This window comes from Oncorhynchus nerka, linkage group LG27 (assembly GCF_034236695.1).
Source record: "Oncorhynchus nerka isolate Pitt River linkage group LG27, Oner_Uvic_2.0, whole genome shotgun sequence".
Taxonomy (NCBI): Eukaryota; Metazoa; Chordata; class Actinopteri; order Salmoniformes; family Salmonidae; genus Oncorhynchus; species Oncorhynchus nerka.
In genome coordinates, this window is record NC_088422.1 from 35414081 (window position 1) to 35426715 (window position 12635).

Genomic DNA, 12635 nt, shown 5'->3' on the forward strand with positions numbered 1-12635 from the left:
TCTTAAATACAAGTAAAACTAAATGCATGCTCTTCAACCGATTGCTACCTGCACCTACCCGCCTGTCCAACATCACTACTCTGGACGGCTCTGACTTAGAATACGTGGACAACTACAAATACTTAGGTGTCTGGTTAGACTGTAAACTCTCCTTCCAGACCCATATCAAACATCTCCAATCCAAAATTAAATCTAGAATTGGCTTCCTATTTCGCAACAAAGCATCCTTCACTCATGCTGCCAAACATACCCTTGTAAAACTGACCATCCTACCAATCCTCGACTTTGGCGATGTCATTTACAAAATAGCCTCCAATACCCTACTCAACAAATTGGATGCAGTCTATCACAGTGCAATCCGTTTTGTCACCAAAGCCCCATATACTACCCACCATTGCGACCTGTACGCTCTCGTTGGCTGGCCCTCGCTTCATACTCGTCGCCAAACCCACTGGCTCCATGTCATCTACAAGACCCTGCTAGGTAAAGTCCCCCCTTATCTCAGCTCGCTGGTCACCATAGCATCTCCCACCTGTAGCACACGCTCCAGCAGGTATATCTCTAGTCACCCCCAAAACCAATTCTTTCTTTGGCCGCCTCTCCTTCCAGTTCTCTGCTGCCAATGACTGGAACGAACTACAAAAATCTCTGAAACTGGAAACACTTATCTCCCTCACTAGCTTTAAGCACCAACTGTCAGAGCATCTTACAGCTTACTGCACCTGTACATAGCCCACCTATAATTTAGCCCAAACAACTACCTCTTTCCCAACTGTATTTAATTTATTTATTTATTTTGCTCCTTTGCACCCCATTATTTTTATTTCTACTTTGCACATTCTTCCATTGCAAAACTACCATTCCAGTGTTTTACTTGCTATATTGTATTTACTTTGCCACCATGGCCTTTTTTGCCTTTACCTCCCTTCTCTCCTCATTTGCTCACGTTGTATACAGACTTGTTTATACTGTATTATTGACTGTATGTTTGTTTTACTCCATGTGTAACTCTGTGTCGTTGTATCTGTCGAACTGCTTTGCTTTATCTTGGCCAGGTCGCAATTGTAAATGAGAACTTGTTCTCAACTTGCCTACCTGGTTAAATAAAGGTGAAATAAATAAAAAATAAAATTTGCAAACTATATCAAGGTAAATGTGTACTTTGCCAAGACCTTTCCACTTTTATCTCTGTCTTTTCAGCCTGTGAATGCCAGTGCAGCAAGCTGGTACAACCAGGCAAATTGACTGGGGGGTGTTTAGGACTTTGGTCAAATGCTACACAAGGTACAAAACTAACAGAATCCTAACACATTCAATGTGTTGCTCACATGCAAAATAACCTATAACTGAAATAATACATCTTAATTGTATTCTAACTGATATTTAAAATATTTAATGAATTGAAACACTTGAGTATGCTTCCTTTGTGCCAAGGTGTATTTTGGTTTGAGCAATGGTAAATACATGTTACCTATTCTTCATAGATACACATTAATATTTGTTTAGTTTAAGATGAAGCAAAGCAAAAGTGCTGTAGGAAATGAATAATAGTAACTGTTTCGGCCTTGAATCAAACTAATTTAAAACCATCTGAACGTGCAACGTTTAGGATTTTCATCAGACCATGAAACATTGCGTATATTGCTGACAAGGCCGGCCTGTAGTTTCCTCATGTGGACTGCCTTGTCTCAGTTTGAGTCAACTCAACTGTAAATGTTACTGCTCTGTCTCTATCATGTCAAATAAGAGAGCAATAGCACAACGGACAAGAAACTGACCAGTACCTCATGTTGCTTTGTCTTTTCTTTTGAGTTGGAGCCATGACAATGATGGTTGACAGTTTTAGTTTTATACATGTTTATTACTTGATAACAATCTCATTAATATACGCCTATATCAGCCATGCTTAATTTAAAGTTTACAATTGATTACAAATGTAGGACAATTCACATTTTTGTTCAAGATTGATTGCTTTTTCTCTATAGACATGGAATGCATAATAAGTTAAGGGCTTCATGTGACAGGTGGTTTCAGGTCGATACTGGGTTTCTTCAGCCTCCCTTAGACGGAGCGTCAGATAGATGATGCTTTGATTTCTGATGTTGTAGTTCTCCAGCCTCTGGCCATCCTCGAGCTGCCTACCCTCATGAATCAGCCTCTGTTGGTTGGCAGGGACTGCCTCCTTGTTTTGTACCTTGGCTTTGAACTGGGTTACAGTCTCACCAGGCACCACATCATATGTGTGTGTCTGGCCCTTTTCGTTTTTCAGGAACACCTGGATAGGAGCGGGCTCCGTAATCAGCACCATCACTTTAGATCCTGAATGCAGGCCATAGTCGCTCAAAGTTTTTGAATCATCGCTGAGACTGATGTTGTTCCCATTGACGCCTAACAGCCTCTGCTTTGTTGTGGCCACTTCAAAGTGTTGTTGAATCAAACTCTTGAGAGACCCCACGGTGGTGTGTGGCGGAACTGTCAGGGGAAGTGAGTTCCCGTTCAAAAGCGTTATAGTGAGTTCCATGATAGATATCTGAAAGAGGATTTCATGTATTATTTATTTGGCCTTACATTAGCATAGCTCAATTGAATGTTTTGAATGAATTAGTTTAGTAACACTTTACTTAAAGCCTACAGGTGTAATGCTTTATAACGTGTTAAAAGCATGTATGATCTTTATAATAAGGCTAAAAATATGTAATGTTTTGTCTCTATCCAACATTTCAGCTGACTCAAATGGCTGGTATATAATGACAATCATTATGAGATGATTGAAAGACATAAGGGAGTCGTACACACTCATGACAAGTTACACTGTACAATGCATTCTAACTTTTATATTTACCTACAGGCTTTAACATTACCATTTATTCAGCCCATTGTAATAACTAACAAATTCTAAGATAATTTGCTTGATATGCTGTTAAGCTTTTTTTCTCCAGTACATTTCTGTAAAATAGGCCTGTTGTAGCTTAATAATGGAAATGACTTACATGTTCAGTAGATATTGTTGAGAAGTTGTTGTTGTGAAGTCTTGCAAGTTTGTTTTAAGAAATACTGTTAGTAAATCCGTATGCTGACAATTGAAACTTATCCGATGAAAGATGGTGATAGTTCTGTCAGTGTACATCTGAGCAGTCTGTATATATAACATCTGATCTGCCCCGCCCCGCCCCGCCCCGCCCCGCCCCTCAAATTGAGATTCGTTTTTCCCTCTCTGCCGCGCAGCTTTCGGTTTCTAATATAAAATAATGGTGTAGTCTGCTGCTGTTTGCAGAAAGTTGAGTGCAATAAATTGTTTCTTTGATATTGCCCAATGGCAACTTGCCCCCATTCAAAGTATGCCCAATATTGATTTTAATTGATGCATATCACACTGAAATTCACAAAGATCACTCTAGTTCGGGGGGGGGGGGGGGGGGGTCAAATATTCGGGCCGCGAGGGGTTCCAATCCTGCCCGCCGGTGACTAAAAATTAAACTTCAGTTTCTTGACTGTGTCCAGCTCTCTAATAATCACTAGAGAGCCGGGGAGCATCGACAATTCATAATTTTGAGGCAAGGAAATATATATTTTTTTAATGTCAGTGCCGCTCTCCAGACGTCGTTGAACACCGAATGCGGTCTTCGGGGTAAAATGAGTTTGACACCCCTGCTCTCGACCATTCCATATAATTCATTATTCTATATCGGGGTAGGCAACTATATAGATTCAGCCTCCGGAAGATTTTTGTCGGAGGGGATGATCCAGATGTCAGAACATAATTATAATAATTTGTACACTACAAATTGACCACAACTAAGCCAACAATTAGATTGTATTTACAAATAAAAATATTTCATACTTTGATTACATTGAAACACGATCACATCTAGTTTTCTATTCGTGGGAGTCCTTGGTGAACAGATTTCTGCATAATTCCTGATGATTGTAGTCTTATTTTGACCTAAACCTTTGGGGAGCCAAAAACATATATAGTGGCCCGGTTTGGCCCGCAGTCCACCTTTTGCTGAACCCTTTTCTAGATCATTCCCTATTATTGAACCAGGTTCTAGATCATTCCCTATCATTGAACCAGGTTCTAGATCATTCCCTATCATTGAACCAGGTTCTAGATCATTCCCTATCATTGAACCAGGTTCTAGATCATTCCCTATCATTGAACCAGGTTCTAGATCATTCCCTATCATTGAACCAGGTTCTAGGTCATTCCCTATCATTCTATATAATTCCCTATTTTTCAACACAGATATGTCAAACACCAGAAAGGAAAGAGAAACCTAATGTCATTATCAATGAAACCCAACCTCATTGGGAAAACCCAGGTCCAGATGATACTGGCAATGATGAGGAATTGCAGGTATTTTGTGATACGTCAGACATATACCTTTGTGAATGCAGAGGTCATTTTAACAGCAATACAAATCAAATACTATATACTATACCCTGCCTCATCCTCCCCAAAATGATGTCAACACATGTTTATATTGTCAGTAGTTGAATCATGTCATTCAGACTACACATCTTAGTCAGACTGTACCCAATGTTATTCACCCGTATGTTCTCTAGTACAAACAGTAACCAGTGGATGTAGAGTAACTTCTATATTCTCCAGTAACTTATGTTCTCCTCTTTCATTTCTGCCTCTATGGATATTTCCAGGGGTCAATGACCTCTGTGCATTTGACTGATGTGATTCTAATGAGTCAGAACTGATGTCTGCCATGTCAGCTGAGGTCAGTGGTGGTAAAAGCAGTTCAATGAGGTGTAGACTTCTGAGAAGTATAGGTGTTTAGTGTTTGTTGTTGTTTCCTGTGCCAACCCATGAAGCTTAGCCTATTCTCTCACTAAGTATGTGAGGACACCTTTCACAGCTGATGTCCTGTTAGTAAAATACAAAGTCATTTTACATTACAGATGTGCCTTGAGGCAGAATTCTTGGTCATTCTAATTTCTGTCATAAGCAATGAGAGCAGAGAACGCTTGGGTGTTTATATTTTTAGCCATATGACTTAGCAGCAATTACAGTCATGGCGTAAGATGCTCCAATTTAACTAAGATGTCAGATTGGGATGTTATACCAAAGAAAATGTATGCATACTTACACCACAACAGTGATTCTCAACTAGGGAGCCTCAGGGGGTCTCCGAGACTTTTCAATGAGCCTGGGGTGGACAACAATTTTCAGGCGGACGCTGTTTGCATGACAGGCCTCAAGAAACAAAAACTAAGAACAAACAAACCAAAATATCTCAGGTTTTAGTTTGGTACTGTTTCAAATACAAAACATGACATGCAGCCGGTAGATGATGGGGGCAGTGTTTTGGAAACGGATGTAACCTTTGAGACTGACGAGAGCTGTGGCCTGCTTTTCTTTCCGGAGCAGAGAGCAGCTGAAAGCAGTGATAACAGGGGAAGTGTTGAGGTGGATCGACTGAAGTTGAGGATCCCTGGTGTCTGTGATGCACGCCGTTTGGTAAGACGCAGACCCGGAGGGGAGCGCGAGACTGAGGAGACCCTGTCTGTCCTTCTGAGTTTTGATGTAGAGTGTTTGCTTCCGAAACATGACCCGCCAAGCCGTGGTTCTTAACACCTGCCTGCTTAACCCGGAAGCCAGCTGCACCTATGTGTCGGAGGAAACACCGTTCAACTGATGACTGAAGTCAGCCTGCAGGCGCCAGGCCCACCACAATGAGTCGCTAGAGCGCGATGAGCCAAGCAAAGCCCCCCCGGCCAAACCCTCCCCTAACCCGGACGACGCTGGGCCGACAGCGCCGCCCATGGTACTCATGGTCACATCCGGCATTGACACAGCCTGTGTTTGATCCCAGGCTGTAGTGACGCCGCAACACTGCGATGCAGTGCCTTAGACCACTGCGCCACTCAGGAGGCCCCACATGCACCTTTTTTCAATATTAAATTGAATGTTATTGAGAAAATAAAGGTTTCATAATGTATTTTTTTGCTAATGTCCTTTATGAATTTCAAAGTAATCTGAGAAGAAATCATCTAGTTTTTCAAAAGTATCTGTATTTTCAGTTTACATGTAATCAATTACACCCCAACCCTGTTTGTGGTTGACTCGTAAGAATGTGGGGCTACTTTGATTTGCAAACTATGCCAAGGTAAATGTGTCCTTTGCCAAGACCTTTCCTCTTTTCTCTCTGTCTTTTCAGCCAATCAGCCTCTGCTCTGAGAACCCCCCTTGTCTTTCCTGACAACAGTTGCTTTTATCATAGTCACATTGTTTGAATTCACTTGAAGAAAACTTTCTTCAACTCTGACCACCACCATGACAACAAATAAACTGTCTACGTGTTTTTCAGTGGCATTCTCTCGGCCTTGGGCAGTCTTCTATCAACACAACATGGCAGCAGCACAATATGGTAGTAGCACAAAAGATGGTACAAACATTATTGGGCACAGACAGCTATTGTCATGCCTGTACATTCATTTGAATCCATTCTAATGCTGTTTTAGGGTAAGAGGGGGGCAGACTCCACAGAAAGGTGAATAGTAGTTATTGGCCTGCCTTGAAGATGAACTGGAAAGTGTGGACCCCTTCCAGTTCATCAACATCAACTATGTGTCTGTACAGGTGAGCAGTTCTCATTGGCTTTTCTTTTAAGGATGCATACATTTGGAATATACCGTGGTGCTCTGTTGCCAATCTGTGTTTTTGTGTTTTCAGTTTTGAGTGCTGTTGACCAAATTGGTGGCATTATTTTGGAATGCTTAGCTTGCATCTGTGAGGAAGTGAAGCCTCCCAAGATCTTCTCCCAAATGACTGAATGAAGAGGGCACCGTGTGTGTGCCTCAGGAGTTACATAATGTTACAAGGGCTGGCCTGTGAATGCCAGTGCAGCAAGCTGGTACAACCAGGCAAATTGACTGGGGTGGTGTTTAGGACTTTGGTCAAATGCTACACAAGGTACAAAACTAACAGAATCCTAACACATTCAATGTGTTGCTCACATGCAAAATAACCTATAACTGAAATAATACGTCTTAATTGTATTCTAACTGATATTTAAAATATTTAATGAATTGAAACACTTGAGTATGCTTCCTTTGTGCCAAGGTGTATTTTGGTTTGAGCAATGGTAAATACATGTTACCTATTCTTCATAGATACACATTTATATTTGTTTAGTTTAAGATGAAGCAAAGCAAAAGTGCTGTAGGAAATGAATAATAGTAACTGTTTGGCCTTGAATCAAACTAATTTAAAACCATCTGAACGTGCAACGTTTAGGATTTTCATCAGACCATGAAACATTGCGTATATTGCTGACAAGGCCGGCCTGTAGTTTCCTCATGTGGACTGCCTTGTCTCAGTTTGAGTCAACTCAACTGTAAATGTTACTGCTCTGTCTCTATCATGTCAAATAAGAGAGCAATAGCACAACGGACAAGAAACTGACCAGTACCTCATGTTGCTTTGTCTTTTCTTTTGAGTTGGAGCCATGACAATGATGGTTGACAGTTTTAGTTTTATACATGTTTATTACTTGATAACAATCTCATTAATATACGCCTATATCAGCCATGCTTAATTTAAAGTTTACAATTGATTACAAATGTAGGACAATTCACATTTTTGTTCAAGATTGATTGCTTTTTCTCTATAGACATGGAATGCATAATAAGTTAAGGGCTTCATGTGACAGGTGGTTTCAGGTCGATACTGGGTTTCTTCAGCCTCCCCTTAGACGGAGCGTCAGATAGATGGTGCTTTGATTTCTGATGTTGTAGTTCTCCAGCCTCTGGCCATCCTCGAGCTGCCTACCCTCATGAATCAGCCTCTGTTGGTTGGCAGGGACTGCCTCCTTGTTTTGTACCTTGGCTTTGAACTGGGTTACAGTCTCACCAGGCACCACATCATATGTGTGTGTCTGGCCCTTTCGTTTTTCAGGAACACCTGGATAGGAGCGGGCTCCGTAATCAGCACCATCACTTTAGATCCTGAATGCAGGCCATAGTCGCTCAAAGTTTTTGAATCATCGCTGAGACTGATGTTGTTCCCATTGACGCCTAACAGCCTCTGCTTTGTTGTGGCCACTTCAAAGTGTTGTTGAATCAAACTCTTGAGAGACCCCACGGTGGTGTGTGGCGGAACTGTCAGGGAAGTGAGTTCCCGTTCAAAAGCGTTATAGTGAGTTCCATGATAGATATCTGAAAGAGGATTTCATGTATTATTTATTTGGCCTTACATTAGCATAGCTCAATTGAATGTTTTGAATGAATTAGTTTAGTAACACTTTACTTAAAGCCTACAGGTGTAATGCTTTATAACGTGTTAAAAGCATGTATGATCTTTATAATAAGGCTAAAAATATGTAATGTTTTGTCTCTATCCAACATTTCAGCTGACTCAAATGGCTGGTATATAATGACAATCATTATGAGATGATTGAAAGACATAAGGGAGTCGTACACACTCATGACAAGTTACACTGTACAATGCATTCTAACTTTTATATTTACCTACAGGCTTTAACATTACCATTTATTCAGCCCATTGTAATAACTAACAAATTCTAAGATAATTTGCTTGATATGCTGTTAAGCTTTTTTTCTCCAGTACATTTCTGTAAAATAGGCCTGTTGTAGCTTAATAATGGAAATGACTTACATGCTCAGTAGATATTGTTGAGAAGTTGTTGTTGTGAAGTCTTGCAAGTTTGTTTTAAGAAATACTGTTAGTAAATCCGTATGCTGACAATTGAAACTTATCCGATGAAAGATGGTGATAGTTCTGTCAGTGTACATCTGAGCAGTCTGTATATATAACATCTGATCTGCCCCGCCCCGCCCCTCAAATTGAGATTCGTTTTTTCCCTCTCTGCCGCGCAGCTTTCGGTTTCTAATATAAAATAATGGTGTAGTCTGCTGCTGTTTGCAGAAAGTTGAGTGCAATAAATTGTTTCTTTGATATTGCCCAATGGTAACTTGCCCCCATTCAAAGTATGCCCAATATTGATTTAATTTATGCATATCACACTGAAATTCACAAAGATCACTCTAGCTCGGGGGGGAGTGTCAAACATTCGCACCGCGAGGGGTTCCAATCCTGCCCGCCGGTGACTAAAAATTAAACTGCAGTTTCTTGACTGTCTGTCCAGCTCTCCAATAATCACTAGGGAGCCGGGGAGCATCGACAATTCATAATTTTGAGGCAAGGAAATATATATATTTTTGATGTCAGTGCCGCTCTGCAGACGTCGTTGAACACCGAATGCGGTCTTCGGGGTAAAATGAGTTTGACACCCCTGCTCTCGACCATTCCATATAATTCATTATTCTATATCGGGGTAGGCAACTATATAGATTCATCCTCCGGACGATTTTTGTCGGAGGGGATGATCCAGATGTCAGAACATAATTATAATAATTTGTACACTACAAATTGACCACAACTAAGCCAACAATTAGATTGTATTTACAAATAAAAATAAATTCATACTTTGATTACATTGAAACACGATCACATCTAGTTTTCTATTCGTGGGAGTCCTTGGTGAACAGATTTCTGCATAATTCCTGATGATTTTAGTCTTATTTTGACCTAAACCTTTGGGGAGCCAAAAACATATATAGTGGCCCGGTTTGGCCCGCAGTCCACCTTTTGCTGAACCCTTTTCTAGATCATTCCCTATCATTGAACCAGGTTCTAGGTCATTCCCTATCATTGAACCAGGTTCTAGGTCATTCCCTATCATTCTATATAATTCCCTATTTTTCAACACAGATATGTCAAACACCAGAAAGGAAAGAGAAACCTAATGTCATTATCAATGAAACCCAACCTCATTGGGAAAACCCAGGTCCACATGATACTGGCAATGATGAGGAATTGCAGGTATTTTGTGATACGTCAGACATATACCTTTGTGAATGCAGAGGTCATTTTAACAGCAATACAAATAAAATACTATATACTATACCCTGCCTCATCCTCCCCAAAATGATGTCAACACATGTTTATATTGTCAGTAGTTGAATCATGTCATTCAGACTACACATCTTAGTCAGACTGTACCCAATGTTATTCACCCGTATGTTCTCTAGTACAAACAGTAACCAGTGGATGTAGAGTAACTTCTATATTCTCCAGTAACTTATGTTCTCCTCTTTCATTTCTGCCTCTATGGATATTTCCAGGGGTCAATGACCTCTGTGCATTTGACTGATGTGATTCTAATGAGTCAGAACTGATGTCTGCCATGTCAGCTGAGGTCAGTGGTGTTAAAAGCAGTTCAATCAGGTGTAGACTTCTGAGAAGTATAGGTGTTTACTGTTAGTTGTTGTTTCCTGTGCCATCCCATGAAGCTTAGCCTATTCTCTCACTAAGTATGTGAGGACACCTTCCACCGCTGATGTCCTGTTAGTAAAATACAAAGTCATTTTACATTACAGATGTGCCTTGAGACAGAATTCTTGGTCATTCTAATTTCTGTCATAAGCAATGAGAGCAGAGAAAGCTTGGGTGTTTATATTTTTAGCCATATGACTTAGCAGCCATTACAGTCATGGCGTAAGATGCTCCAATTTATCTAAGAAGGCAGATAGGGAAGGTATACCAAAGAAAATGTATTGAATACTTAAACTACAACAGTGATTCTCAGGGGTCTGAGAGACTTTTCAATGAGCCTGGGGTGGACAACAATTTTCAGGCGGACGCTGTTTGCATGACCGGCCTCATGAAACAAAAACTAAAAACAAACAAACCAAAATATCTCAGGTTTTAGTTTGGTACTGTTTCAAATACAAAACATGACATGCATCCAGTAGATGATGGGCGCAGTGTTTTGGAAACGGATGTAACCTTTGACACTGACGAGAGCTGTGGCCTGCTTTTCTTTCCGGAGCAGAGAGCAGCTGAAAGCAGTGATAACAGGGGAAGTGTTGAGGTGGATCGACTGAAGTTGAGGATCCCTGGTGTCTGTGATGCACGCCGTTTGGTAAGACGCAGACCCGGAGGGGAGCGCGAGACTGAGGAGACCCTGTCTGTCCTTCTGAGTTTTGATGTAGAGTGTTTGCTTCCGAAACATGACCCGCCAAGCCGTGGTTCTTAACACCTGCCTGCTTAACCCGGAAGCCAGCTGCACCTATGTGTCGGAGGAAACACCGTTCAACTGATGACTGAAGTCAGCCTGCAGGCGCCAGGCCCACCACAATGAGTCGCTAGAGCGCGATGAGCCAAGCAAAGCCCCCCCCGGCCAAACCCTCCCCTAACCCGGACGACGCTGGGCCGATTGTGCGCCGCCCATGGTACTCATGGTCACATCCGGCATTGACACAGCCTGTGTTTGATCCCAGGCTGTAGTGACGCCGCAACACTGCGATGCAGTGCCTTAGACCACTGCGCCACTCAGGAGGCCCCACATGCACCTTTTTTCAATATTAAATTGAATGTTATTGAGAAAATAAAGGTTTCATAATGTATTTTTTTGCTAATGTCCTTTATGAATTTCAAAGTAATCTGAGAAGAAATCATCTAGTTTTTCAAAAGTATCTGTATTTTCAGTTTACATGTAATCAATTACACCCCAACCCTGTTTGTGGTTGACTCGTAAGAATGTGGGGCTACTTTGATTTGCAAACTATGCCAAGGTAAATGTGTCCTTTGCCAAGACCTTTCCTCTTTTCTCTCTGTCTTTTCAGCCAATCAGCCTCTGCTCTGAGAACCCCCCCTTGTCTTTCCTGACAACAGTTGCTTTTATCATAGTCACATTGTTTGAATTCACTTGAAGAAAACTTTCTTCAACTCTGACCACCACCATGACAACAAATAAACTGTCTACGTGTTTTTCAGTGGCATTCTCTCGGCCTTGGGCAGTCTTCTATCAACACAACATGGCAGCAGCACAATATGGTAGTAGCACAAAAGATGGTACAAACATTATTGGGCACAGACAGCTATTGTCATGCCTGTACATTCATTTGAATCCATTCTAATGCTGTTTTAGGGTAAGAGGGGGGCAGACTCCACAGAAAGGTGAATAGTAGTTATTGGCCTGTTTTGAAGATGAACTGGAAAGTGTGGACCCCTTCCAGTTCATCAACATCAACTATGTGTCTGTACAGGTGAGCAGTTCTCATTGGCTTTTCTTTTAAGGATGCATACATTTGGAATATACCGTGGTGCTCTGTTGCCAATCTGTGTTTTTGTGTTTTCAGTTTTGAGTGCTGTTGACCAAATTGGTGGCATTATTTTGGAATGCTTAGCTTGCATCTGTGAGGAAGTGAAGCCTCCCAAGATCTTCTCCCAAATGACTGAATGAAGAGGGCACCGTGTGTGTGCCTCAGGAGTTACATAATGTTACAAGGGCTGGCCTGTGAATGCCAGTGCAGCAAGCTGGTACAACCAGGCAAATTGACTGGGGTGGTGTTTAGGACTTTGGTCAAATGCTACACAAGGTACAAAACTAACAGAATCCTAACACATTCAATGTGTTGCTCACATGCAAAATAACCTATAACTGAAATAATACGTCTTAATTGTATTCTAACTGATATTTAAAATATTTAATGAATTGAAACACTTGAGTATGCTTCCTTTGTGCCAAGGTGTATTTTGGTTTGAGCAATGGTAAATACATGTTACCTATTCTTCATAGATACACATTTATATT

At 41.1% G+C, this 12635-nt stretch overlaps 1 protein-coding gene and 1 pseudogene across 1 annotated transcript; both read right to left on the minus strand.

Annotated features, from left to right (window-relative positions):
* Positions 1–1840: 1840 nt before the first annotated feature.
* Positions 1841–3126, minus strand: LOC135565299 (polyubiquitin-like). The gene is made up of 2 exons (XM_065011612.1): positions 2991–3126; positions 1841–2530 (listed from the first exon to the last, which is right to left on the minus strand). Exon 2 carries the CDS (start codon positions 2519–2521, stop codon positions 1919–1921), a length of 603 nt encoding a protein of 200 aa, XP_064867684.1. The 5' UTR covers positions 2522–2530; positions 2991–3126; the 3' UTR covers positions 1841–1918.
* A 4357-nt stretch (positions 3127–7483) lies between these two features.
* LOC135565300 (polyubiquitin-like) lies at positions 7484–8163 on the minus strand (annotated as a pseudogene).
* Between the last annotated feature and the right edge of the window lie 4472 nt (positions 8164–12635).